Raw genomic sequence first — 27,499 nt, forward strand, 5'->3', positions numbered from 1 at the left:
CCAAGATTATGCACAGTGCGTAGAGTAGATGTATGATCAGGACCAAGCGCCTGTTCATAGCCTGCCAGTGCACGCTGGTACATTATCTCTGCCTCATTTAGCTTGCCTTGATGTTGGTGGAGATTCCCAAGATTATGCACAGTGTGTAGAGTGGATGTATGATCAGGACCAAGTGCCTGTTCACAGCCTGCCAGTGCACGCTGGTACATCATCTCTGCCTCCTTTAGCTTGCCTTGATCAGAGTAGAGAAGACCAAGATTATTGACAGTGAGTAAAGTGGATGTATGATCAGGACCAAGAGTCTGTTCATAGCCTGCCAGTGCACGCTGGTACATCACCTCTGCCTCCTTAAGCTTGCCTTGATTAGAGTAGAGATTTCCTAGACAACGGAAAGCGCCACAAACTGCGGTATTGTTGGCTTCGTAAGTCACGTGTTTTTGAAACAGGTAATTTGCATGTGGGAGCAGGCGCCGCTGAACTCTCGCATAATCTCTCTTATCAGTATCCGGGACCATATATCCAATGCAAACTAGCGCCAATTCCCTTAACCGAGAGATATGGTTCTCCGTCGCAGCAACGTGGATGCACCAGTCCTGAACTACTGGATGCAACCTATAGCTTCCTCCTTGTGGCTTGGTTTCAATAAGGGAAAATGCAATGAGAGTCTTGATCCGTGCCTTAAAGTCGAACTTTGTCCCAACCGCCGTTTCGAACCAATCAGGCACATTGGCACAATGACAGCCACACGCAATCAACTCATACCAGATGTCTTGGTTATCAAAAAAAGACAGAAAGAGAAGCAGAACTGCAGCAGTTGGATCTCGTTTCTGAATTTCTTGATAGGAGACAGCCCATGTTTGAAGGATATTACCTTGGTGATAATGACGTGTGGGGGTCGATTGAGCCTGCAATTCGGACCATGATTCTTGATAATCCTCTAGGTACTCCCTGATGCCTGTGCCAGTTTCGCGCATAAAAGCGCCAGCAATGGCAATTGCCAGTGGTAAACCATCAAGCTGGGTCATGAGTCTAGCAAGATCTTAATTCATTAGTAGACCGTTTGAAATTGGTCTGATAAATAAGTACCTTGGTCTAACCCTGTATCCACAATCTCGGACAAAGAACGTCCACAATTTTGTAAGAAGAGATTGCTAGCATCCTTGGGTGTGAGTCTTTCGATGGGAAATGATTTTCCAAGCTCCATCAACCTCTGGAGCCGAGAAGTAATAAGAATAGACCCATGATCAGCCTTTGGGAAGAAATCTTTGATATCGTATCCATGATTATTGCTGGTCTGTAGGGGCGTGTACTGATCAATATTATCAAAGATCAATAACCAATTCTGATTTTCTGGTACTGCTAGCCACTTTAAAACTTGGCTAGCCCGCTGTTCTGCTTCTTCCTCTGTAGCGGCTTCATTTGCCACGGCATGCGTTTGTATGCGTGGAAGGCAAGAACTTAAGGACCGCACCAGGGTAGATCGATCCTTCCCAGCTAGCCAAAAAATTGCTGTAAAGTCATGTTTGTGCTTACGTGCAAATTGAATTGCAAGTTGTGTTTTCCCAATTCCACCAAGACCATGGAGGATAGCGACCTTCTGCGATGTTGAGCCTGCTGGCTGTAGATAGTGCCACAGGTGTTCAAGATCTTCATGTCGTCCAATGAATTCTTCAATTGCAGGTACTGACGTGAGATCCAGTGGAACCTGATATTTAGGTTCTACGGCATTGTCAATACACGGATAAAAACAGTTTGCAAAATTGACTCCGCGGATGCACTTACTCATGACTGACTGGGTAGCTGCCAAAGACACGACGGAAAGAAGTTCTTTAACATATGCAGCAGCGGCGAGAGCCGCATATCCTTGCCACTCTTTATGTTTGTGAGAGTCACAGTAATCACAAATTCCTCGAACCACCAGGCACGGAAGCTGGTCCACAAGTCCGGCAGCTTCCATTTCAAAGCAGAGAATATCCGTTGATTGAGCGAGGGAGTCTCGTTTCTTGCCATCCTTCATAACCTGATTCCCGGAAGCAATCAGACCATAGTGAGTAACTGGTCCTTCATGAACTCGCCTGTCACGATCCATTAATTGACTGTGGTCACACATAGAACAATCAGGGCGATCACTATGGTGTTTATAGTCTGATATAAATAGCCAGTCCTTATCCGGCCGTGCAAAATTCTCTTTCACGTGTCCCTGCGCCTGTAGTACATCGGATAAGAACCGTGCCGCAAGTCTTTTCCCGATCATTTCATTGCTGCGTATTTGAGAGACTGCGGTCAACAGAACTTGAGAAGGTCTGTTGAGTGAGCCAGTATGTTGGAAGTATCCGTCGTGAAGAGCTTTGCCAAAATCATACTGAATCACACCCCCAGAGTTTGCAGTCGGCACACTGACAACAACATCGCCGAGGCGAATATCGTTGGTTGTGCTGGGCACGCCGCCTCCGATGCCCACCATCAGCCCAAATCGAAGAGAAGGAAACGTTGGCCGCATATTAGCGAGCACGACCGCTGCAGATGTGATCCCATAAACCCCGGACGGTAGACAAGCTACCACGATATGATGGCCGCTGATACTTCCAAGAGTATAGGCGTTTTCGTCGGACCTTGGTTGAGGGAGGGGAGGGTGGGTCTCATCCAGCATGACCTTTGCGGCAGCCATTTCAAGTGGCAAGGCGCAGATCCAGGCAATCATATAGTCATCGTGTGATAGACCCATTTTTGTTTATTGTTTTCAAAAGGTACAATAGCATGAATGTCAATGATACTCGATTAGATTTCGTCTGACAGATAGCTGGACGACTCTGGTGGATTACGTTTGATCCACGGATTTACCCCGCACTTTAGTCAGCCCCATCAAAAACCCACTCCTACCGAACTTCATCGACTCAGCTGACAATCTGCGAGATGGAGCAAACTGTATTGCACACAGTATAGTGTATTTCCGTTGAGCTTTCATGTAGGCGCCTCGAATTGTAATTTCTTTTAAGGTAGATGAACACGCGACATATGTCATTTCTGCGAGGAAAAGCTCTTGTAAAGTTGCCTAGCAAGGTTCATAGCCTAGAACTGCCAAGCTTCGGATTGTGGGACCGCACCGAACCCGCAACGAGTTGGTTCCTGCCAGCCTAGAATCCGCACCGAACCGCACTGAATGCAAATGTAGTTCGGGGGCTAGTATATTTATGTACAGATAAAACATGTTATATTACGACATTCTTCATCATGTGATTTTATTGCCAAACGATACGCTATCTTAAATTAGATATTCGCGGGCGCTGACAAAGGGGTTAAGCGCCTTCTTGGCGTATGGTATCGAAAACAAAGTATCAATCCTAGGGGGTGACACTGCTTTCGCAAATAACTGGAGGACCCCTGCGGACGTCGATAAGAACCAGGGAGTGCGACGAGGCCGTGTGGTTGAGGCGCGCGACCAACGTGGAGGGGTGGTCGGACCGGTGATACGGGAGCCGCAGGGACATGAGACCGGGGCTGCCAGGGTTGGCGTGGTGGTTGGCATGGTGGTTGAAGGCATCCATCCCTGCGAGAGATCGTTGAGCCGTTGTGAATTCGGTTGTTTGACATGTTTGTATCCTCGTTATGCACCGATGAGTCACCCGGCGGCACAATGATTGCCCCGCCCTCACGTGATCGCTCTCCGCCGTCATCGGAACTCGATCTTCCCCTTCAGCCCATCCGTGCGAGGAATTGTATTCTCGCTTTCTCTTCCCTCGCATTCCTGGTGCTCAATCCTCTCCCACTCAATCGTCTCTGTCGAATTTGCCGTCCCATTCCCCAATTGACTTCCGCTCAGTGAATTCAACATGGCATCCCCTATCTACCTCGGTGTAGTCGGTACGCATCCCGTCCTCGCGGCAAGCGTCACGGCCGGTAACCACTGATACGAGACGCATTCTAGGTGTCGGCGGTGTCGGATCCGCCTTCCTGCAGCAACTGGCCCGCCTGCCGAACGCGCCCCAGCTCGTTCTCCTCGCCCGTTCCTCCCAGACCCTGCGGGCGCCCGCCCCCGCTTACACCCCCGCCCTCCCCGCGGACTGGAAGGCCGCGACCGAGTCGGCCGGCGTGACCCAGTCAGGGGCCTTGTCGGTCGCGGAGATGGCCTCGTATCTCGCCGCGGCGCCCGGCCGCGCTGTATTGGTCGACAACACCAGCGACCCCGCGCTGGCGAGTGCCTACCCCACCTTCCTTCGCCAGGGCGTCTCGGTCGTCACCCCGAATAAGAAGGGCTTCTCGTCCGACCTGGCCCTGTGGAAGGAGATCTTCGCGGCCGCCGCGCAGGGCGACGCCCTCGTCTACCACGAGAGCACCGTCGGCGCCGGCCTGCCCGTCATCTCGACGCTCCGCGATCTGGTCGCGACGGGCGACCAGGTCACCCGCATCGAGGGCGTCTTCTCCGGCACCCTGTCCTTCCTCTTCAACACCTTCGCTCCCGTGTCGAGCACCAGCCCCGCGGCACCATGGAGCCAGGTGGTCTCCCAGGCCAAGGACCTGGGCTACACAGAGCCGGACCCGCGCGATGACCTGAACGGCATGGATGTGGCGCGCAAGCTGACGATCCTGGCGCGCATTGCGGGCCTCGATGTGGCCGCCCCCGACGCCTTCCCCATCGAGTCGTTGATTCCGGCCGAGCTGGCCGACCTCCCATCCACCGCGGACGGGATCACGCAGTTCATGGCCCGGTTGCCCGAGTTTGACAGCCAGATGGCCGCCATCAAGGACGAGGCCGCGCAGCAGGGCAAGGTAGTGCGGTACGTGGGCAGCATCGATGTGGCGACCCAGCAGGTCCGCGTTGGCCTGCAGCAGTTCCCGCAGGACAGTGCCATCGCCGGCCTCAAGGGCAGCGACAACATCATCAGCTTCTACACCCAGCGGTACGGGTCTAACCCGCTGATTGTCCAGGGCGCTGGCGCTGGCGGCGATGTGACCGCGATGGGTGTGACGGCGGATCTGCTCAAGGTGGTGCAGCGTCTGCGTTGATTTGATTGGGAACGGAGAAATCCCCCCATGGAATATAGACTTTCTGAATAGACAAATCAACGGGTCCATCTTGTCCTGTGTGGGCTTGCAGTTCCAGCGTAGTGAGCATTCGTAGCCTGAGGCAGCTCCGCCACCAGATCGACACAGCCATTGGTTACGGAAGGGTAGTACGAGACGTCCATTCATTCCATGCCTCGCAACGAAAGGCTACAGCGAGAAACCTAGTCCTGACCAAAAAACTCATACCGATTGATCCCACGATCATCGGGACATCCGGCGCGATGGGGATGATTGCGGCCACATCCCTCCGGGCCCCGCGATACAAACATGTCAAACACCGAAAAGCGCAACACTAAAGGAACGTCATCCCACACGCGGCGGGGAAACGAGCGAAAGGAGGGGCAGAAACACATTTAGTTGAATTCCCTCACTCGCTCTTTTCTTCCATTTCCTCTTCGACCCGGTCCTTTTTTCTGATTCCATAGAATGGCCCTCCACCAGAGCAAGCTCGCCTTCATCGGCGGCGGCAACATGGCGTCCGCCATCATCAGCGGCCTCGTCACCCAAGGCGTCCCCAAGAACAACATCTGGGTTGCCGAACCCTGGGACGTGAATCGTGACAAGATGGCCGCCCTGGGCGTCCAGGCGACCACCTCCAACGTCGAAGCCGGTGGCCAGGCGGACCTGGTCATCATCGCTGTCAAGCCCCAGGTCGCCCAGGCCGTCTGTGAGGAGCTCGCCGCCGCCTGGGCCTCCCGCGATACGCTTCCCGTCGTGGTGAGCATTGCCGCTGGGATCACCCTGCAGAGCTTGCAGGGGTGGCTGCGGACACAGGATGGCCGCACGGCGCACACCGTGCGTGTCATGCCCAACACGCCCGCGCTGCTGGGTCAGGGCGCGTCCGGCGTCTTTGCCAGTGCGGATGTCGTGGCGGAGGAGAAGGCCCTGGTGAATGACTTGTTAGCGAGCGTGAGCCAGGCGACCGAGTGGGTGGACCGGGAGGAGTTGCTGGACGTGGTGACTGGGTTATCAGGTGAGTGAACAACGACCTGGACGTGGAGCGGGGGGTGGGATCATGGAACGGTGAGAGCGTGCTGATCATGATGGCGGGTTAGGATCCGGTCCGGCCTACTTCTTCGCAATGGTTGAGCATCTCGTGACCAGCGCGACTGCCTTGGGTCTCTCCTCGGAGCAGGCCACCCGGCTGGCCGCTCAGACGTGTCTCGGGGCGGGCAAGATGCTCGTCGAGTCGTCTGAGACCCCGACCAAGCTGCGCCAGAACGTCACCAGTCCGAACGGCACGACGCATGCGGCTCTGCAGACCTTCGCAGCCGAGGGCTTCCAGGAGATCGTGGACAAGGCGGTTAAGGCGGCGACCAACCGGGCGGCGGAACTGGGGAATACACTGGCTAATAAATAGACTAATATGGTAAACAGGCGATAGAAATAGTGCAGTGTCTAATCCGGTACATCGTCAGGCGGGGTGAAAAGACCTGGTAATATGGTAATACGATTCTTTATCATCCATAGGTGAGCTATTAGTTGTAGGATGTGCTCCTGGGGTCTGGGATGTACTTCTAGTAATCATACTCTCATCGGGAAGAGGTGATGTCGCCATGAACTGAGCTACAGAGGACACTGTACGTCTCTAATATGGAAACAGTTATATGTGAATCTACCGCCAGCGTACGCGCCATTGGCCATCTACTTCTGCCGCACCTCTTCATAAGTGCTAACTAATATGTCAAACGCCCGACGCAGATACTTCTCGTCGGTGCGCTCATTCGCGCTGACCACGCGGATGGCATACACCCCCGCCATCACAGTCGACGTGATGAAGATCTCCCCGCGCGCATTGACCAATTCGTAGACCGTCTTTGTGAGCGCGTTGCTCGCCTCGTCCGGCTGGACTGACCCGTCCTGCGCGGCCGCCTGATCCGATTGAGTTCCGGCCTTCATCCGAAACACGGTCAGACAGAACGCAGGCGTCGTGACAATCTCGAAGATGTCCGGCCGGCTGCGCACCAGGTCGGCGAACCCATCGCCGATGCGCACCGTGCGTCGGATGAAGTCCTTCATCCCGTTCAGTCCGTAGGTCCGCATCACGAACCAGATCTTCAGCGCGCGGAACCGTCGTCCCAGCGAGATCGACCAGTTGCGGTAGTCGATCACCGCCCCGGACTCGGAGTAGGGGTTGCGCAGGTAGGCGGGCGTGATATCGAGCGCGTCGGTGAGGTCGTGGCGGTTGCGCACGAAGAGGCAGCTATAGTAGTTTAACATTTGGAAGATGGCTCAATAAACATGAAGGGAGGATTACCTCGCGTCAAAATTGACCAGCAGCCACTTGTGCATATTAAAATTGAAGCTGTCCACTCCCTCGGCAAACTCCTGCGCGATGGGCTGGTACTCGTCCGCCACGAGGGCGGCTCCCGCGTAGGCGGCATCGATATGCACCCAGATGCGCTGCCAAGCCGGCTTCTCCCGCAGGACGGCCTTGATCTCGGCGTACCGGTCGAGGGCGCACGAATTAGTGGTGCCCATGCTCAGGGTGATGTAGTACGGCGTGAGACCCTCGCGGTCGCACTGCTCCAGCACGGTTCGGAGGCGCTCGCCTGTCATCTCCATGTTATCCTCCAGACGGGCCGCCACGCTGCGGTAGCGCGTGCCCGCCAGCAGGGCGCCCTTGGCCGTACTACTGTGGGCCTGGTTGCTGGCCAGGGCGACCAGACGCGGTCGCAGCTCCATCACGCGATCTTCGTACTCGAGGGTGCCCTCCTGCAGGCCCTCCTCGCGGGCCTGCTCGCGCACGCGACGCTCCCGCGCGGCGATCATGACGGTCGCGATGGCGTCGCTGGCGCTCACCTGGATGACCCCGCCACCGTGGTTCGCCGAGGTGCTGAGGAAGCAGGGCGGCAGATGCAGGGCCTGCGCGACCCAGTCCATGACAATGGTCTCCAGCTCGGTGCAGGCCGGGGAGCAGATCCAGTTAAAGGCGGGGGCGGTAAACGCGGCGGAGTACATCTCGCCCAGGATGCTGGGGTAGGTGACATGGGCGGGGAAGAACGCCATGAAGTTCGGAGACTGCCAATGGGTCAGGCCCGGCTTGATCTTCGTCTCGATATCATCCTGAATCTGCGACCAGGCCTCGGGGTCGGTGGGGGGGTGATTGGGGATGAGCGGACGCAGGTACCCGGGTTCGACGGTGGGGACGACGCGCTGGTTGGGAAGGCTGTCAAAGTAGTCGGCGACTGGTCGATTAGCTCCATTTGGGGAGGGCTGGGAGAGGTGACTGACTCTGGTCGACTGCGGCATGGGCAGCCGCTCTAAACTGTTCGCGATCCATTTTGTATATAGGAGAGAAATAAGAAAGAAAAGCGGAGGAGGGGGAAAAGACGGATAGAACAAAGGAAAACGTGAGGTTACGCTGGGCGGAATTGGTTCCGGCCGCGGGTTCCCCACTCCCTTATCGCCACTCGATCAACGATCAAAGAACGGCCAGAATCTTCTAGGAAATGGAAATTTCTTGTATCTGACTATAGAGGAGATACAGCTTTTTTCGTTTTCGGTTTCGGTTTAACTAGCAGACGAGTCAGATCGGAAGACTCAGCCGTGGTGGTGTCCGTAAACGACCGATTCCAGCGTGATCTGAATAAATGGTTCGAGAAGACCAACATTGAATGGTCAACCGTGGAGTCGCAGCTCCTCGGATGGAGCAATCTGTTCCGCATCGGCAAGAAGCTTACCCTAGGTGTCTCCTTCAAATATGTGGATGAGGATTACACCCCCGCGTCAAGGATCGATAAGAGGGGCACAAGATCTGTCACCCAAAGAATGCTCGCTGATAAGAATGCTCAGATTAATGCTGAAAATAGTTCAGAACAGGTTCCAGTTTGGGATCACGTCTACAGGCTAATGCGTTGTCCTGGGAAGCCGTGTAACCTGGGCAAATGGTGCTGGCAGGATCCCGTGGGCAAGAAGCATTATGGCCTTCAGAGCCATCATTTGACTGAACTGGTTCAATACGTCCGAGATGAGCATGGTGTCCTCGAAGATCGTGGGGATGTTCCTAATCGAATTCGTGAACAGCTCTATGCTAAAGAGCAGCAAAAGCTTCGCAGTCGGGCTCAAAAGGGTTCCGTTTTGTCAAGTCCAAATATGAATCCTATCAACATAAATTTGTTGCCTACACCGTCTTCTCAGCCCTCCGTCTCAGCTAATTTGTCTAATGTGCCAACATCACTGCCGCTGCCAGCCAGGGACAGACTGAAGATATCCGGACCACGGGACGTGGCAGTCAGGGCCTATTCTGAATGGCAGGAGTCCAACGTGACCGATGAAAATCTTAAGGCCAACTTCCGGAAAGCGTGCGATGTGGCAATCACTAACGGATATGACCCTGAGCAAGTCGACAGGGAACAAGATCCGGCATTTTTCATCAAGTTTTTCACTCAAAACGGTGTTGTCGTGGGTATTGCACAGCGCTTTGTGAGTGACATTAGAGAATGGGTCGAAGCATGCGAGCAATGTTCGTGAATATTTTTAGTCTAGATAAGCTCTCGTGATGAAGCTGAATGATATGTGTTATGAGGTCTCTTTCTGTGTTTCGTAGATAATTTGTGATTGAACTTTTCGTTTTGGATGCTACAATAATACGAATTTAGTAAATATGAAAGACGAAAGCCAACATAGTATCTGCGGTCAGAAAGTGCGCTGACTTCGGTTGACCCCACCTGTTCCACTGGTGTATCATCGCATCCACGGTTGAAATCTGTCAAAAATGCCTTGGGCCAATCGAATCTTACTGTGGCTATAGTCTAGCATTCTTCCGTGACCATGATGCATGGATTTCGAAACTGACCTCTGGCGCTTTGTTGCTTCCCACCCACGGCTTCGATACAATTTGCCAGGAATCTGCGAAATCCTTGTTCAGGTACTTCCTGATGCGACCCCCAATTTCGCCTAATATAGGCCTTTAACTCCGCAAAAAAACTCTTTAATGGGGTTCAGATCAGGAGAGTATGGAGGTAGATATACTAGTTTAACTCCTGCGTCACGGCACAATTGCTTGATTCGTCCAGAGTGATGAAAAGATGCGTTATCCATAACCAGCACAGACTTCGGCTCTGGCCACCTACCAAAATGCTGAAGAAGTCGTCTTATAAACTCCTCAAAAACTCCGGCATCAGTTGAGCCTTGGAAGACGTCGAAGAGAATTATACCATCCTGAGTATAGGCAGGTAATATCTGATATCGCTGGCTCTGATGAAATCGAGAGATCTGTGTCGGAGTCACGCCTAATGGAGACCAACCTGTTCTTCGAGATCCTACCCGCTTATCACAGCCAGATTCATCGACAAAGACCAAATGGTATGACTGAAAGTCTGAGAGATTATGAAGATAGACATCTCGCAGGTTTGCATTACGCTCTTTTGCTTTCTGCCGGATGATCTTTTTTGGCCAACCACCACTGATGAGTGCCCTCCTGATGTTCGAGGTTGTGACCCAGACGTCAAATTCATTCCACAGAAATACGGCCATCTCGTCAAGATATAGTTCGGGATCGTTATAGAGATGATCACAAAGAACTTGGAGCATGTGAGGCGTAACGCTTTTTTATCAGCCAACATGGTTTTCCAGGGCCCGAGGTGTCCCAAACAGTTTGAGGTTTCGACGGATATTGGTGACTGAGCGTTCACTGCATTGAGCGACCCTTGCAATATCGGCGTTTGTTGGTGGTTCTTTACTGAGAATCATGTCACGAGCGATTTCGACCTGTAAGAGAGATAATCTCGGAGCCATGGCACAGTTAGAGTCTGGGAGTCTGAATGTCTGCCTGGAACTGGAGGCGAACAAAAGACTGCCTGGGTGGGCAGCTTGGATCTCGTGGAATTTTCCAGCTCCCAGACTTCACTCATGTCACGTGGTTTTATACGTTTTATGCCTTTCATGTCATATTAATCCCGTCTGTGAACAATAACTAACGTAGGCACATTTCATAATATTACATAATATACCTCTGGCATGGAGATATGAATAGTTTATACAGGAATAAGGGTCTTGCAAGCCAAAAATAAGCGCCGTCACAGCCACAGGTACAGTGTTACCCCACTTCACGTTTCACTTTCCTATCACCATTTACTTTCCCTTCAGACAAATAACAATAGACATAGCAACACTCATACAAAAGCCTAGCCGCTAAACACGTTCCTTACATCCCGATCATGTCAAACACAGATCAATATACTGTTGGTTGGATATGTGCGTTGCAGACAGAATATCTCGCTGCCCGGGCTTTTCTTGAGAAAAGACATGACCCACCGGAAGAACTCTCGCCAAATGATAATAATCATTACACTCTGGGAGAAATCAGGGGTCACCAGGTCATTATCGCAGTTCTTCCAGATGGAGAGTACGGGACATCATCGGCAGCCTGTGTTGCGAGGGATATGTTGCACAGCTTTCCAAACATCCGATTCGGGCTCATGGTGGGGATCGGTGGGGGTGCACCAACCAAGCAGGACATCCGTCTTGGTGATATCGTTGTGAGCTCATCTCGGAGCGGCCATAGTGGCTTACTCCAATATGACTTTGGCAAGGAGATCCAAGGCTACGAGTTTCATCAAACGGGGTTCTTGAATCAACCACCACCCATCTTGCGAACGGCTGTAGCTGGGCTCCGAACACAATATGAGGAGGAGGGCCACCGGTTGAAGGAAAGCATTCAAAGCGTGCTTGAAGGGAACAAAAGACTCAGACGAAAATACGCACCACCTCCCCTTGAAAGCGACCGGCTTTATGACAGCCAATACACCCACCAAGACTTGCCCTCGAACTGCGCTGAGATCTGTGATGAGTGGAAATTAATCCTTCGACTACAGCGAACCGAGGATGAGGATAACCCTGCCATCCATTATGGTTTGATTGCATCTGGGAATAGATTGATGAGAAATGCAATGTTTCGGGACAAGCTCGCAGAAGAGCAAGATGTTCTATGTTTCGAAATGGAAGCCGCGGGACTGATGAACCATTTCCCCTGTTTAGTCATTCGTGGTGTTTGTGACTATGCCGACTCCCATAAAAACAAGGAATGGCAAGGATACGCGGCAATGATGGCTGCTGCATATGCAAAAGACCTGTTGCATCAAATTGTCCCTCAGCGGGTGAGCCATGAGCGGAAAGCCACTGAAGCTATACGCGGTTAGTCCTAGATACTCACAATTATGACTTCTTCTTGCCTAATGTCTGTTGATTCAACAGAGATCCAAGACCAACTGAATGTCGTTTCTAATAATATTGATAAGATCTACGACGTTGCCAGTGGGTCAGATTTGGAGATCAAGTCCATGGCCCAAGGTTTGAATCTCAAGGAATTACCGGTCGCCGAAGGAGCCGAATTCGGAACATATATGGATCAACATGAGGAAGGGTGTCTCCCTGGGACCAGAGAGGAGCTTCTTCGCGAGATTGATGAGTGGGCTGTCTTACCACAAAGCAGATGTATATTCTGGCTCAATGGTTCTGCTGGGACTGGCAAGTCCACAATATCACGAACTGTGGCAAAGTTGTTCAAAAAACGAGGTTTGCTAGGGGCAAGCTTCTTCTTCAAGAGAGGTGAAGGAGGCCGTGGTAATGCAACAAGATTCTTTCCAACAATCGCAAGGCAGCTATTCACACAAATTGCAGAAATCCAGCCTGTGATTATGCATGTACTGAACGACGACGTCAGAATATCAGCCAAGCCTCTAAAAGAGCAGTTCGACAAATTAATTCTCCAGCCACTGCTAAACTTTAAGAAATCGAATACTCCGGGCCGAGTCTTGGTGATTATTATTGATGCCGTGGACGAATGTGAGAATGACAGTAACATCCAAGTTATACTGCAGTTACTATCACAATTGAAGCAAGCTCGCTTGGTTCAATTGCGAGTCTTTGTGACCAGTCGACCCGAACTACCAATACGACTAGGCTTTCAGCATGAAGTCGGAGATGATCACCAAGACTTTATCCTTCATCAAATCCCTAGTCCCATAATAAAACGTGATATCTCTCTGTTCCTTGAACACAAGCTTGCGAAAATTCGGAAAGAGCGATCACTTCAACCGGACTGGCCGGGAGCCACCAAGACACAGAGGCTGATCACAATGTCTGTTCCCCTATTCATCTTTGCCGCTACTATCTGCCGTATTCTTCTGGATTATCAATGGGACCCAGAGGGCAGTCTTTCAGAAATCCTCGACCATCAAAATGACACATCAAAACTAAATGGGACATACCTTCCAGTACTAGATCGTCTTCTTGTCGGACAGTACGGACGGAAGAGGGAACAATTAATCAGAGAGTACCGTATGGTCCTTGGAACAATCATTCTTCTTGAAAGTCCACTCTCGCTCCATGCACTTGCAAATTTCCTTGGGCGCCCAGAAAGCTTTCTTGATACCAGATTGAACTCGCTTCATTCGGTTCTTGACATACCGCATAACAAGATGTTACCAATTAGGGCTTTTCATCTGTCACTACGTGACTTCCTTGTTAATGCTGACACTTGTGAAAATACACCATTATGGATTGATGAGAAGGAAATAAACCAAGATCTAACAGCCCGTTGCCTTCATGTGATGAATCAGAACTTGAAAAAGAATATATGCAATCTCCCAAGCTATGGAACAGTGCGCATGACAATCAGCCGCCAACATATAAGCGACCGGTTGCCACCAGAGCTGCAGTATTCATGTCGGTATTGGACCCACCATTTAACCCATAGTAGGGATGCAATTAGCTGGAGTGATAAGATCTTGGCGTTTCTAAATGACCATTTTCTTCATTGGGTGGAAGTAATGAGTTTATTAGACGCTATTTCAGAGGCTCTGCAAAGTATCAATACTTTAAAGTTAGCAATGCAAGTAAGTCATTACTAGCTTCAATAGGAATGATGTGTACTAATATTTATAGGGCAGGAAAGATTCTGAGATAAACAAATTTCTATGTGATGCGGAGCGGTTCATTCTAAAGAATAGCCAGATGGTAGATGTTGCTCCTCTTCAGCTCTATGTGTCTGGCCTAATATTCGCACCAAAAATGACAATTATCAGACAAACGTTTGCAAATGATATTCCGGCTTGGATATACAGATGCCCAAGAGTAGAGGATACATGGAGCCCAGAGTTACGGACATTAGAAGGCCATTCCAGGATAGTCCGGTCGGTGACCTTCTCGCCCGATGGTCAGCAACTGGCCTCTGGCTCCGATGACAAGACTATCAAGATCTGGGATCCCGCCACGGGCCATCTGAGGCATACACTGGAAGGCCATTCCAGTTCAGTCAAGTCAGTGGCCTTCTCGCCTGATAATCAGCAACTGGCCTCTGGCTCTAATGACAAGACCATCAAAATCTGGAATCCCGCCACGGGCTATCTAAGGCATACACTGGAAGGTCATTCCAATTTAGTCTGGTCAGTGGCCTTCTCGCCCGATGGTCAGCAACTAGCCTCTGGCTCCTTTGACAATACCATTAAGATCTGGAATCCTATCACAGGCCATCTGAGATATACACTAGAAGGCTATTCTAGTAGAGTCTGGTCAGTAGCCTTCTCGCCTGATAGTCAGCAACTAGCCTCTGGCTCCTTGGACAAGACCATCAAGACCTGGGATCTTACCACGGGCTATCTGAGGCATGCACTGGAAGACCATTCTAGTAGAGTTGAGTCAGTGGCCTTCTCGCCTGATGGTCAGCAACTAGCCTCTGGCTCCGATGACAAGACTATCAAGATCTGGGATCCAACCACGGGCCATCTGAGGCATACACTGGAAGACCATTCCAGTTCAGTCAGGTCAGTGGCCTTCTCGCCTGATGGTCAGCAACTGGCCTCTGGCTCCTTCGACAAGACCATCAAGATTTGGGATCCCACCACGGGCCATCTGAGGCGTACACTGGAAGGCCATTTCAGTTTAGTCGAGTCAGTGGCCTTCTCGCCTGATAGTCAGCAACTGGCCTCTGGCTCCGATGAAAACACTATTAAGATCTGGGATCCTGCCACGGGCTATTTGAGGCATACACTGGAAGACCATTCTAGTAAAGTTGAGTCAGTGGCCTTCTCGCCTGATGGTCAGCAACTAGCCTCTGGCTCCGATGACAAGACCATCAAGATCTGGGATCCTGCCACGAGCCATCTGAGACGTACACTGGAAGGTCATTTTAGTAGAGTTTGGTCAGTAGCCTTCTCGCCTGATGGTCAGCAACTAGCCTCTGGCTCTGATGACAAAACTATCAAGATCTGGGATCCCACCACGGGCTATCTGAGACATACACTGGAAGGCTATTCCAGTTCAGTCTGGTCGGTGGCCTTCTCACCTGATAGTCAACAACTAGCCTCTGGCTCCTTTGACAAGACTATCAAGATCTGGGATCCCACCACAGGCTATCTGAGATATACACTAGAAGGTCATTTTAGTTCAGTCTGGTCAGTAGCCTTCTCGCCTGATAGTCAGCAACTAGCCTCTGGCTCCTTGGACAAGACTATCAAGATCTGGGATCCAATCACGGGTCATCTGAGGCATACACTGGAAGGCCATTCTAGTTCAGTCTGGTCGATGGCCTTCTCGCCTGATAGTCAGCAATTAGCTTCTGGCTCCGAGGACAAGACCATCAAGATCTGGGATCCCGCCACGGGCCAGCTCGGCGAGACACTGGACACAATGGGTATAGTTAGCAGTATTTGCTTCTCCAAGGCTGCTACATGTCTCATTACCAATTTGGGTAATTTTAATATTCAACCCAGGTTGCAAAATCCCCCCTCAAGTTCTACTACCTCTCACAATCAGACATCCATACAATCAAGCCTATGGGTGGCCATTGAGGGTAGAACAGAAATATGGCTTCCTCCAGAATATCGGCCTTTGAAATCAGCAGTTCATAATAACGTTTTAGCACTTGGGTGTGTCAGTGGCAAAGTTTGGTTTATACATTTCAGTAGCTAGGGCAGACAATTATATTTTACCTTCAGCTATTCTTTATTTTCGAATATCTTTTTAAAAGGAGGGTCCTGGAGGATAGTGGAATACATACTACTTTCACTGGCAGGTTGAATCTTCTGGACGTTTCCCTGTGGCAAATAAATTGGGTGAGTAAACTGTACGGAACTACTTGTAATTGAAACCCATCGAAATCTTACTGACCGTACAGTATTGTACACTTCCTTAGTAAGACCCATGTATAACTAATACATAGTCCAATACAGTTTAGGTAAAAATTGGTATTAGGGTCTGAAAACAATTTCAAAGAGTATAACCACGAAACTGAAAACGAAAAAGTCTGTAATTGTCGACCATGTCCCCATTATGGTTAACAGACCCACTTCGATTAGACGTGGGGCTGGATGTGCGGACGCTCTACGTGCACAATATATAATCAGCCTCAGAATCCTACGATTTCCTCTTCCCCTGACTTGTCTACGGTCTACACCCACTGAGCGGATGACATCCAGCATGACTACTGGTTAATTTGGGCAGTGGTAAATATCTAGACATTTGGCGTTATGGATTCATTTGTTTGACCTGTTTGTATTGCTCGCATTGTTATGCGGTAGTCCGGGGACGCCGCACCAAGGGTTGGGTAACGTGCTAGGAGTAGCAATAGAGGATTATATGGCGGACAATAAGGGAGAGTCTATACTAGAGCTAATCGCTGACCCTTCAAAGGATGAGGGGGTCAGGGGCTTATATACATGTAACGTATTTCCCAACCGAGTCGCCCACCCCGACCGAGCCGCCCACCCTGTATTGAACTATATAATATGTCTATTTTATACTTATATATCTCAACAACAAAGAGATATAAGGAACTAATACTTCTATGATCATTTATATATAGCATATAGAACTTATATTCGAAGTTTCAGGCTCAAAATCTATGACAATATTCTTAAGTAAGTAGATATAATAAAATACAAAAAATACACATGTAATTTATATTACCTATAAAATTAACTATTTTAACAGGCTATAATTATATACATAAAAAATATAGTGCTTTATTAAGCTATACTTTTAATCTTAGTCCCTGGAAATAGCTGGTTGTTGAGATATATAAGTATCAAAATAGTCATTTTATATGCAATACAGGGTGGGCGGCTCGGTCGTGGTGGGCGACTCGGTTGGGAAATACGTTAGCCTGCGGTGTCTTTGATGACTCAGCACCCGCAGGTATTGGCAGATAGGCTGCCTGAGGCTGCCGCCTAACACGCATTCCCCGCGCCGGCCGCGGGGTTCTCCGGGCGGAGCGGCGCTCCGCCCAACTCGGCAGACGGGATAACGAGGACTACTACTACTACTACTAGGCTATAACTTTTGGTGATAATTTGCCTAAGTAAATGGATGTTTCTGCTACCTAAACGGTGCAATTCATACGGCTTGGATGTGTCGGAGAATGTGAATCGACAGGGACTCGGAATAGCTGTTTTCTTGCATACAAATGCCCCTGTTGATGTAGTTTCTCCTTCCTAGCGAGACGTTGTAGTAAGTTCAACCTGCACTCTTTTATCTAAACATCCGTCACTTTCAGACATCTCCTACACCCTGTAACCGGCATATTCCCTCCTCGTCCCACCCCTCACTCCCCACCCCGTATCTCGCAAGGAACAAGTCCTCCGGATCCCACGCCCGCTTGATTCTCAGTAACCGTGCGTAGTTCTCCTCCCCCCAGTACATGCGTTGGAAGTCATTCTGCAAGGCCGCTCCTAGATTACGATACTCGACCTGCTCCTGCCCCCGGTCTAGCGCATACAGCATCGGCAACTGCACTTCGGCCATCTGCTTCGCCGTCGCATCACGCGCCCCTGCCTCCTCCGATACTCCCACCATGATGGTTACCAAGTGCGCGGCGGACCGCCACGCGGGATGTAGGGGCGTGTCGATCATGCGATTGGTAGCCCCGCCCAGGTTACTAGTGAAGATGGCATCGCCGAGGCCAAGCGGAATCTGTGAGAGGCGCTGAGCGAGGTGAAGCGTGCTGTTGGTGTCATTGTCAAATAACGCATTTGATAGTAGTGTCGACCCGAAGAGCGCACTCATGCCAATGTTCTCCGCGCCATAGTATGTGCTGAGCTTGGGCACTGCGCGGGATGTCACTGTGTAGACTGAGGTGTTATTGCCGATGAGAGCCATTACGCGCGAACGCCCGAGAGATACCGATGTCGTGTTAAGGAAATGCATGATGAGCCGCGCAGTGATGGTGTCGTTGCCGTTAGGACTGGGGGACAGCGTCATGTAACCTCCTGTCTTACGATCGTGGTTGAGAGTTTGCAGTGCCGAGAGAAGGCGTGTAACCCCAACGTTCCACAGTCTAGCGTCGCTGCGAGGGCCAGAGAAGCTGGCGGTGACGACAGCCAGGGGAAGGTCCGGATACGTGCGCATCGTGGCCCGTGTTACAACCCCGAAGGTGCCGCCGCCGCCGCCCCGGAGGGCCCAGAAGAGATCGGGGTTGTTGTGTGAGTTGGCGATTTGCAAGTCACCCTGGATGAGTTAGCCTCTGCTTTCAAGTTGGTGGGTTTTATTTAGACTGTACATTGGCAGTCACGATCTCGAATTCGAGGGCATTGTCTACCCCCAGCCCCCACGTGTGCCCCAGAAACGCCGGGACCCCTCCGCCTTGGAGGTATCCTCCTGCAGCGCCGACGGAGACGCAGTCCCCCCCAGTGACCATAAAGCTGTCTACAGCGCCACGGGCATATAATTGTTCAAAGGTGACGCCTGCACCAAAGGTCACTGCGGGGCCGAGAGAAGCGTTGGAGCCGGTGGCACGAAAGTCATGAGTATAAACAATGTCATTTAGTTTCTGGGTGTAGAGCTGCAAAGCGTCGGCGCCGCTTGACCGGCCTGAGGTGTCGTGGCCCGTATTGCGGATCATAAGACGCAGATTGTGCCCGCGGGCGAATCGGACAGCTCGCTGGACATGAATGATGGATTCGGCGACAACAGAGTACAGTGGAATGCGTCCTTGGTAACACGGCTGGGCGCGTGGGGAATCAAGAAAACAGCTCTCATCTGGTTGGGAGCCACTCTCCCACACGCGGTTCTGCAATGCGCCTGCTCTTGTTAGTGAACACTTGATCATCCGGGAGGGAGATATACCTGGCTGATTAGCTCGCCACACATTGTTATTGGTCATATTCTTCACATAATTGCACGCTTGGTGATTAAATGTGGGATCATGACACACTGATGCGATCGGCCTCAGTTGGACCAAGTGCCCATCAATAGATTCATTGAATGCCGCCCACGTGTTGATGGAGGGCCAGCATGAGTCTGATGGTCGACATCGACAGGATGACTCTCCTAGCGTTAGAATCGACCCAATAAGGAGAAGGGAGAGTATTCGATGCATAACAGAGATGATGCGCTAGTAAGTCTATCCTCAAGCAGACACCTGTATCATGAGTATGCTAGGTGCCATGAGGGTTGATTAGTTTATATTCAAAATCTGGCTGCAGCCTGACCTTGTCAGCGTCAGACTGGAACGCAATCATATACCCTCTGACTTCACGAGGATGGAACTTCCATGTCTTCCGAGACATACCCCGATTGGCGAGGAGATCGTATCAACAGTCAGATCTGAGCATAGGCCTACTGGAGACTGCGTTGACTCAGATGCACGGTTCATCTCGCGGGGTACAACATGTGGTCCTGACGCGTGGGCCTGTTGGGAAAACGTCCGATCTGGCAGACTCCGGGAATGACGTGGCGAATGGCGGTACGTGCCTGCTCCCAGAGTATAACTGAGGCGGGCCCAGATGATCCTGGGCCTGTGGTACAATGTCTGTCAGCCGCTTCCTGACTTGTCTTCTCCTAGTATGTCCCCTACTCAGTGATCTCAGTGCGCAGATGAGGTGCGAGCTCAGCTGACTGCTTGTGCCCGCCGATGTCTCTTTTTGGGAGTTGACTAAGGCTCGAAAGAAGCCACACCTATCTGTCAAGACATGGCTCCTCGGGCAATTCCATGTGGTGGATCATGCATCGATGGGGGTGGAACTGGTGATACGGTAGCCGCAGCGGGGACCGGGGACGGCGGACCTGAAGACAAAAACAAGAGCCAAAACAAAGGTGAATATAGCTGCGGCAGCCGCGATCTCTTGGAGGCCGCAATGGTTGTGAGTTGAAATTAGACATTCTCGTGAGAAGCGCGATGTGAGGTTGCTTGGTGTTGTGATTTCATTTATTTGGCATGTTTATTCTCCTCCGCCACCGCTGAGGCGGCCATTAACCCGCGCGCGCTAGGACTAATTCCGAGCGACGCCGTGTTCCGCCCCTGCGTGGCGGCCAGTTAATTAGGCAAGCAAGCAAGATAATGAGGACGACGACTACTACTACTACTACTACTACTACTACTACTACTACTACTACTACTACTACTACTACTACTACGACGACGACGACGACGACGCCGCAATTCATCAAACGAGGTAGTTTCCTCAAATTAATGCTTGAATATGCTAAGGATATTTTCGGACCAATCAACTTTGTATGAAACTGCAATTGGTGCCCTGCGCGTAAGAATCTTACTCATGCGGAAAAAAAGTGTACTAGGGAAGCATGGAGTAGTGAATAGTGGACGTGCTTGACCGCTGACAGTGAAAGACCGGATGCCTACCAACCCTAGCCCAAAGACACAATTCGCACAGATTTTGTTGGCCTAAAACTGGTCTGAAAGATATGGCTCACCACAATCACCCTCAGTTGTGTTCGTTTAAAGGTGCCTGAATATGAGAATTAATGGCACGGCGGTGTAAACTTTGGCAGGGTTCATCTTTCATCGCTGAGCCTGCCGTGTATTGTCAGGGATAAAAGTCGAAACGCTGTGTCCCGTGATCGAGATTTATCGCTCCTTACAGCTCTATAATGATTATACTCGAGTTTGTGATGGTTGTTGCAAGCCCTCAGATCGGCATAATTAACCAACCGACTGCCCTGCCCAGCAATTACGTCAACCCCGAGAAGATCATGTTTCACAGAGAATGTGATACTGAGGAATATCACCTCGCAAAGAGAGGAAACAACTCTAATAGCCTAATTTCAAGCCCCTGAGAGCAACATCAAACAAAGAAATATCGCTGTGAATAAATTCTGTGTCTTGCGGCTGGGAAAGGCGTTGAGACCTGACAAAAGTTGATCAAGATGGTATCGCCAAGATGTCAACATTGTGGAAACTATCCCCAATTTTGAGTGATGTTTTGCGAGAATTCGACTCAATCGCTTGAGTTGGTCCCGTTTCATCACCGAATTTGAGATAAAGATCATCTGGTAACATCCTGCTCCCTTTTTTCTTCAAAACCGCAAGCTTGTCACTTTGACCGTCATATTTTATGACAGCATTCCCACCATTCTCTCTCACCACTCTAATGACTTCCTTGACCAATACAACCAACCTTTGAAGGTCATAAGCATGGTTTTGTTCCCACTCAGCAATATCACGAGTGACATCTTTGACTTCCGCCGGCCTGAATGTGCCATAATTGTGGTAGGCACAGACAAGATTGGGTGTTTGCGATACCCATAGCTGGGGCAAAAGATCCTGGATATTGAGAGGCTTATGGGACACGCGTGTTTTGATCTCAAGAGTTGTCTTGATTGGTACCTGCTTTCCTTTTTTCTGGACCACTAATTTGGAATTGGTGGCAAGACGAGAGTGAGTCTCGGGTCGCGAAAGAGACAGGTTTTCCATCATGTTCAGGATATTCTCATTTTCCGAACCCACCCTTTGAGGTGGAAGATGTGAATGATCTTCAACGTAAGCGTCAGTCTCATAGCGTACGATGAATTTCATATCGCCCAGGTTATAGGAGATTATCCGATGATGTCCAGTACTGCCGGGTACTTGAGTTGTTGTGAAAGCTTTCTCAAACTCATGACCGTATCCCCTGAAGTCATGTGGCCCGATGAATTCATGTGTTTTAGATTCTGCTCGACAAAAAGTTGCTGTATTACCTGTGACCTCAACTTCTATAGTGAAAGGCTCCAGCCCATTTCGAGAGAGATTAGGATTGATGAACGACAGAAGTTTGCGCACGTTATTTCGATCAGTTATCAAGTCAACTTGGTGTATGTTGTATGAAGGGTTTTCAGTGTACAGCGAGCGAAAAAGTGGTTCGAGCGGACTTTCAGGATGGCGAAACGCGTTTTGAGCAATGTAAATGAGCCCGGAGTCTTTGGCCACTCTTTTGGGGGTACTGGGTGGAGACCAAAGAGGCGGGCAGCCGGGGACAGCAATAGTGGGGTTGGATGATTCAATCCAATTATAAGAAGATAAATGCTCCACATTCGTGATGGATGGCCCGGTCTTCTTAACATCTGTCAACTCCGGGCGGGATATGCCTCCGACTCTAAGAGAACCCATTGTTGTCTTGCTTGGTTAGTGGTACTATAGTAGCTAAAGTGAATGATATTTGGGCTGAATTCCTCAGATATTTGTATCAGTAGCATCTTTGTGTATTACCCCGCATGGATTTGGCCAACACATACTTGCATAATCTAGCCCTACCTTGTGTGTACTGATTGTCTAGTTCTCATACAGCCTTTGGGGTACGGCTCTCCTTTGTCGAATAGGAGATTGGCGAAGAAGAAAGTGATGGGCGAAAGGACCCTGCAGGTGATTCCAAGAGTGATGCTGTATGTGAAGTTTGAAGTGATAATTCAGCTGTCTATAGAATCGTCCATAGGTTAGGCAGACCCTGGTGGTTATGCATTTGCTGTCGCTAGCAGCCTCGCCAGTCTGATAGGTGCTGAGTTCACCACTCTTTAATACCTGAGCTGGACATAATCCACTGGGTGTGGTGGCACCATGTTAGTTCGATTCTTGCAGCTTGAAAGCACCAATTACCTTGGAGGCGGTGACACGGTACAAGATTATGAGAAGGTTTTGACATGACAGCAACTGGTAGGAGTCCAGGATTGTCGGGGATATCACATTCTCCCTCCAGCCTACTAAGGGTTGAGGGGCGCAGATGCGTCTTCCAAAACCGAAAACTCCTTCAAAGTCACAACCAGCTGATACCTGTGGCGGGCCATCTACGGCTCATGCTGCATGTCAATAAGTAACACTAAGTTGCCAACTACCACACAGATGGCATGTTGCAGCCGCTTCGCAGGACAAGTCATGCTTGCATTACCCTGCTTATCCCTCATCCACCGCGTAATTTAGATGTAGTTAGGCTTTCTCTCATCTTGATTATACATATGTTTCTCAGAATATATTTGGAGAGATACTTGATAGCCGGCAAATTTAAAAACCGAAACATGGCAAAAAAGAAAACGAAGCAGCGCACATTGAATGAGGTGCCCAGTCGACCCCCCACAAGTCTCCCTCAAAGCTGACTCTCATCGGCCTTGACATCGTGAATTGTTTGAAGGAGTCAGGTTCAGCCTTTTCTGACCTATTCACTGGCCTTACGAATTTGATCTTATTACCCTTATTGTAGAGAGCAAGCAATATGGCATTCCTGCTCATTTCCTTCGGAGTTGCCCAAAGCTCGCCCTTTCGTTTCTTGGGTCATCGACTATCATCATATTAAATTTCGATGAAGATATTGAGCATATCGTACTGCACTTCTTATACAGAGGCGGCTACAAGACAGTCAGCTCGCCTCTTGAGGAAGGCACATCGGATCTCGTCAGAGAATACAGGAGGAGTGTTCTAGTATACCATGCGTCAAAGACTTTGGCGATGCCTTGACACTACCAAACATCTGTATATTGAAAGAAACATTCCATAATGGCACTGCTATGACAGCCAGCAGCCTGTGCCATCTGATTCAGAGATAGTTCGCCATTATGGAATACACTTGTTAGATCACTTGTGATTGACTGTCAAGTGTGCCTCCCAAGGAGGGTTGTTTGAGGTGAGGGGGATGGAGGTGTCAATGTTAGTGAACTGACAAGCCAATACATGGTTAAAATTACCAAGTAGACTACGAACTAAGCAATACACACGCAATCTACAGGGGTACTCCGGGAGAACTCCCTGTAAGGTCTAGTGTGTCTTGGTGTGGGAGCGGGAAAGTGACTTGAAGAGTGCGGGTGGTCGCACCAGTCTCGAGACATGCTGTACGAAGAAGGAGTCCTGGTAGAGGGGCCCCGTTGAAAGGTTCCGAGCAATTTCTGGTGGACTACATTGGTGCAGCGTGCGTAAATGATGATCAAATCGTGAAACCGTAATGACGATACCATGTAACACCGCAGTCTGTCCTACATGTCCTTTCCAATCCCGCGATGGTGACAATGGGGCTGGCGCCTACGGCAAAACGAGAAAGATAAAAAGGCCGTGTATGTCTTGATCGAAGGAAAGGGGGCGCTAACCAATTCGCTCCCTCACAACCCTCCCTGGATCCACGCGGAGACGGTGGACCCTGTCGTATAGAACATGAACACCACCCCCAGCGCCATCATCAGCAGATCCCCCCGCCGCACCCAAGGCGACTCGGCTACCCCCCGCCAGTGCAGGTAAGGCGGGTAGATATAGACCAGCGGCACGCAGGCAAACGAGCCGATCAGCGACACGAACTTGTCCAGATCCCCCGCCCCGAGCGCCGCCACCATCCCGCATCCCAGCACCGCCCCCGTCCGGAACACGTTCTTCTTCCACTTGATCGATGGGTCGCGTTTGCCCGACACCGACCCGAACAGCTTCCCCTCCATGATCCGCACCGCCGGGAACAGCTGGATGGGGCTGCTGACCAGGATCGCCACCGCGTAGAGGAATTGGATCGCGTTGACCACGCGGTCCGTCTGCGGGAGGTTGCTGAACACCTCGGTGTTGGTGTCCGCGCCGAAGGTGGCGTAGGTCAGGGCCCCGACCGCCGTGAAGAGGACGGTGATGATCGCCATGACCGCGTACAGGAGCCGGTTGAAGTGCTCCGGCCGCTTCATCGAAGACTGAATCGGGAGGATCAGCCCGATGCCCTCGAAGGTGAAGATGCACGACCCGATCGTCAGCGTGAACGAGCTGCGGTTGAACAGCTCGACCGTGGGCGCCATGCCCCCCTGGGCGGCCAGCGTCACGACGTCGTAGGCATAGATGTAAGCGAGTCCCAGCAAGATAAACACGTCTGCCAGCAGCGCGACGGGCCCGAGTTTAGAGATGTTCCGGATCCACGAGAACGGGATCAGCACCATCAGCTGCACCGCAATCAGGGCGCCGGTGGTGATGACCCACGTCGGATGGTCCCGGGTCATGGCCATGAAAAAGGCGTGCAGGTTCTCCGCCGTGAAGACGATGCAGGCACACACGAACCCGATCTGGGAGATGACCACGGACCCCAGAATAAGCGACCGCAGTTGTGGCCCGCCGATCTGCTCCCCGAGGTCGCCATATCCGCCGCCATAGCGTCGTCGGCATTGCAGCAGCAGGTGGAAGCAGAGCGAGCTGATGCCTGACACGGTCACCAGCGTGATGGAGGAGAAAAGAATGCCGCCGTTGCGAAAGGCCCGTGGCAGGAAGATGATGCCCGTCCCGACAAAGGCCTTCAGCAGGGTGAAGAACGTCTTCACCTCCGAAGCATCCCCCGGCCGCGCTCCCCGCGAGCGACGGCGGGTGGCCAGCAGCGGCGTCCGCTCCGTCCTCGGTCGACCCCGGTCGATCGATTCGTCCTCCGATTCCTCCAAGTCCTCCCCGGCAAAGTTCCCATAGAGATCGAGGAAGTCGAGGAAGGATGGGGTCAGGCCAGGCTGGTCCAGCCGCCCGTTGTGATGCTGGACGAAGTGGCGTCGAAAACTCCCCGGTTCCATGGCGACCACGCCTTCCTCGACGACATCCTCCGGTTCGCGTTGCGGGCAAGAATAGCTGGCGGGTCGTCGCGACAGGCGTGCCTGCTTCGACCGCGCTTCGATGCGATAAAGGTCTCGATGGACGTCGCCCCCTTGCAGCGTCAAGGAGGATTGGGGTTCGGGAGATGCGGCGGCGTTCGGGGGCGACTGGGCTTTGGACCGCTCGGTTGGCGGGCGAGGCGATTCCTCGTGCAGGGCGCCCGTAAACTGCGGATGCAGATGCTGCGACAGGATCTCCGCCTCTCTGGCGTCCGCGTCCGCATCCCGGCTGGACACGCTGGGCGAGCCTCTTGCGTGCGCGGCCATCCTACGGGTCCCCGCGGCGGCGGTCAACACGAATGAAATGGACAATCGGGGTCGATTCACGGAAAGCCGAGGACGCCGGTTCCCACCTATGGATGTCAAGAGATGAGATGGATGTGACGTTGGATTTGACCAGAGCGAGAGCGAGAGCGCAAAGCGCAGGCGAGAGAGAGAAAGTGAGACTGAAAGAGACAAAGAGACCCAGCAAGGAAGAATGACGGAGCAGTCACTATCATGTGATGTCATGGGGTGACTCAGCTGGATCGGCCCGCCAGCTGACTAGTCAAACCTTAGTCTCGTCTCGTTCTCGTCAAGACTCCCTCTCCAATGAAGACTCCCTCTCCACCACCGGGACTGCTCCCCGGACAACCCGGAGGATCGACCAGCGGATTCACATCGTCCGTTGGATGGTCGGCGGGAATAGGAATCGGCAGACGGTTGGTCCACCGTACTGGTGGGGCTCGGCGGAGTCGAAGAGCGGGCGCTAGAGACCGCCAAGCACGCGTATCCCAAGGGCGTGGTGCGTGCCTCCGTCGTCGTCGACCCGAATCGGGACCGTGCAGCGTATTGTCGTCCTACGGCCACGGCGAACGCAGGGCTGGTTGACAAGCCAGCTCGACCGTTTCATGCACATCCACCCATCTCTCTCGCCAACGAGATTGAACGGCAATTGAAACAGGAGAAATTGGCGAGAGACGTGGTTCGAGATGCAGGGACACCGGAAGCGTGTTACCAATACGGGGAGGCCGCAAGAAGGACAGGGACGACGTGAAAGAGAAAGAAGACGGGACTGTCCGGGGACCGTGGGGGAGATGTGCTCGGCAACGGATGAGGCCGTTTCTCGATGGTTGCGTAGAAGAATGACCCAGAGATCCCTCGGAATCGTGACGAAGCAAGATTTCAGTGGCTAGAGAACATGGAAGCGGAGTGATTCTGAGGATCTGTAGATATCGTGATGCCGATCTCTTTTACTCGATCAATGAACACAACCTCGCGCTACGCGTTTTGATCCTATGCGGTCGATGGTGACCCACACATCCCAAGGGCAGTAGCATCAGAGCCCGTCTTCTACAGTATACGTGACAAACTCTTGTGGCCGTATATAGGGTTTCAGTACCGAAATGTTTCGACCGTTCGGTCATCCCCGTCAGCAGACAAATAATTGCCCTACTTGTCATTATGCCATGTAGGATACGCCAATGGCGTGGACGGCAAGGAACAGGTTACTTCTTCATCGGATCGGCTCTACTAGGGGTAGGTTTCTTCATGACATCAGTCTGGCTGACCAGGACATGCTACCACCATGGGAGACGGAACTCACCACTCTCCCACTCCGATGATCTAGTCCTTCGCTAAAGATGAGGAAGGGGGGTTTCTCGCGAGG

The 27,499-nt window shown here is 51.5% G+C and overlaps 10 protein-coding genes across 10 annotated transcripts in view; 5 read left to right on the forward strand and 5 right to left on the reverse strand.

Moving 5' to 3' along the window:
- BDW47DRAFT_114999 (Pfs, NB-ARC and TPR domain protein) overlaps positions 1-2,725 on the reverse strand; it is a gene marked incomplete at both ends in the record, with an annotated part of 3,767 nt that extends 1,042 nt beyond the window's left edge. The window contains 3 exons of the mRNA XM_024814746.1: positions 141-1,029; positions 1,098-1,719; positions 1,783-2,725. Of these exons, the coding sequence (XP_024675713.1) occupies positions 141-1,029; positions 1,098-1,719; positions 1,783-2,725 (2,454 nt within the window). The remainder of the gene's footprint in view (positions 1-140; positions 1,030-1,097; positions 1,720-1,782) is intronic.
- Positions 2,726-3,830: 1,105 nt separating this feature from the next.
- BDW47DRAFT_132208 (homoserine dehydrogenase) lies at positions 3,831-5,340 on the forward strand (the record flags this gene model as incomplete). Its single annotated transcript, XM_024817507.1, has 2 exons — positions 3,831-3,861; positions 3,926-5,340. 2 exons carry the CDS (start codon positions 3,831-3,833, stop codon positions 5,002-5,004), a joined length of 1,110 nt encoding a protein of 369 aa, XP_024675714.1. The 3' UTR covers positions 5,005-5,340.
- BDW47DRAFT_98408 (pyrroline-5-carboxylate reductase family protein) lies at positions 5,231-6,683 on the forward strand. Its single transcript, XM_024820637.1, has 2 exons — positions 5,231-6,037; positions 6,120-6,683. Exons 1-2 carry the CDS (start codon positions 5,491-5,493, stop codon positions 6,422-6,424), a joined length of 852 nt encoding a protein of 283 aa, XP_024675715.1. The 5' UTR covers positions 5,231-5,490; the 3' UTR covers positions 6,425-6,683.
- BDW47DRAFT_40936 (putative aromatic-L-amino-acid decarboxylase) lies at positions 6,681-8,439 on the reverse strand. Its single transcript, XM_024818953.1, has 3 exons — positions 8,299-8,439; positions 7,322-8,252; positions 6,681-7,267 (listed from the first exon to the last, which is right to left on the reverse strand). Exons 1-3 carry the CDS (start codon positions 8,345-8,347, stop codon positions 6,709-6,711), a joined length of 1,539 nt encoding a protein of 512 aa, XP_024675716.1. The 5' UTR covers positions 8,348-8,439; the 3' UTR covers positions 6,681-6,708.
- A 125-nt stretch (positions 8,440-8,564) lies between these two features.
- On the forward strand, positions 8,565-9,576 carry BDW47DRAFT_98413 (uncharacterized protein). The gene has a single exon (XM_024820639.1). The coding sequence runs from the start codon at positions 8,836-8,838 to the stop codon at positions 9,535-9,537; it is 702 nt and encodes a 233-aa protein (XP_024675717.1). The 5' UTR covers positions 8,565-8,835; the 3' UTR covers positions 9,538-9,576.
- A 1,180-nt stretch (positions 9,577-10,756) lies between these two features.
- On the forward strand, positions 10,757-12,206 carry BDW47DRAFT_115004 (nucleoside phosphorylase domain-containing protein; the record flags this gene model as incomplete). The annotated part of the gene is made up of 2 exons (XM_024814747.1): positions 10,757-10,778; positions 11,197-12,206. 2 exons carry the CDS (start codon positions 10,757-10,759, stop codon positions 12,204-12,206), a joined length of 1,032 nt encoding a protein of 343 aa, XP_024675718.1.
- Positions 12,207-12,347: 141 nt separating this feature from the next.
- BDW47DRAFT_115006 (WD40-repeat-containing domain protein) lies at positions 12,348-17,216 on the forward strand (the record flags this gene model as incomplete). Its single annotated transcript, XM_024814748.1, has 14 exons — positions 12,348-12,565; positions 12,599-12,725; positions 12,759-12,824; positions 12,858-12,875; positions 12,906-12,935; positions 12,978-13,185; positions 13,216-13,309; positions 13,340-13,904; positions 13,954-14,054; positions 14,094-14,099; positions 14,133-14,826; positions 14,860-15,209; positions 15,360-15,705; positions 17,070-17,216. The coding sequence occupies 14 exons, from the start codon at positions 12,348-12,350 to the stop codon at positions 17,214-17,216; spliced, it is 2,970 nt and encodes a 989-aa protein (XP_024675719.1).
- Positions 17,217-17,556: 340 nt separating this feature from the next.
- BDW47DRAFT_132216 (FAD-binding domain-containing protein) lies at positions 17,557-19,381 on the reverse strand (the record flags this gene model as incomplete). Its single annotated transcript, XM_024817508.1, has 3 exons — positions 17,557-18,510; positions 18,563-19,083; positions 19,129-19,381. 3 exons carry the CDS (start codon positions 19,379-19,381, stop codon positions 17,557-17,559), a joined length of 1,728 nt encoding a protein of 575 aa, XP_024675720.1.
- Positions 19,382-21,163: 1,782 nt separating this feature from the next.
- Positions 21,164-22,889, reverse strand: BDW47DRAFT_132219 (uncharacterized protein; the record flags this gene model as incomplete). Its single annotated transcript, XM_024817509.1, has 4 exons — positions 22,513-22,889; positions 21,749-22,393; positions 21,453-21,685; positions 21,164-21,419 (listed from the first exon to the last, which is right to left on the reverse strand). The coding sequence occupies exons 1-4, from the start codon at positions 22,516-22,518 to the stop codon at positions 21,164-21,166; spliced, it is 1,140 nt and encodes a 379-aa protein (XP_024675721.1). The 5' UTR covers positions 22,519-22,889.
- Positions 22,890-24,357: 1,468 nt separating this feature from the next.
- BDW47DRAFT_122165 (putative amino acid transporter) lies at positions 24,358-26,118 on the reverse strand (the record flags this gene model as incomplete). Its single annotated transcript, XM_024815785.1, has 1 exon — positions 24,358-26,118. The coding sequence occupies one exon, from the start codon at positions 26,116-26,118 to the stop codon at positions 24,358-24,360; it is 1,761 nt and encodes a 586-aa protein (XP_024675722.1).
- Positions 26,119-27,499: the final 1,381 nt, after the last annotated feature.

Source organism: Aspergillus candidus (genome assembly GCF_002847045.1).
Source record: "Aspergillus candidus strain CBS 102.13 unplaced genomic scaffold BDW47scaffold_3, whole genome shotgun sequence".
NCBI lineage: Eukaryota > Fungi > Ascomycota > Eurotiomycetes > Eurotiales > Aspergillaceae > Aspergillus > Aspergillus candidus.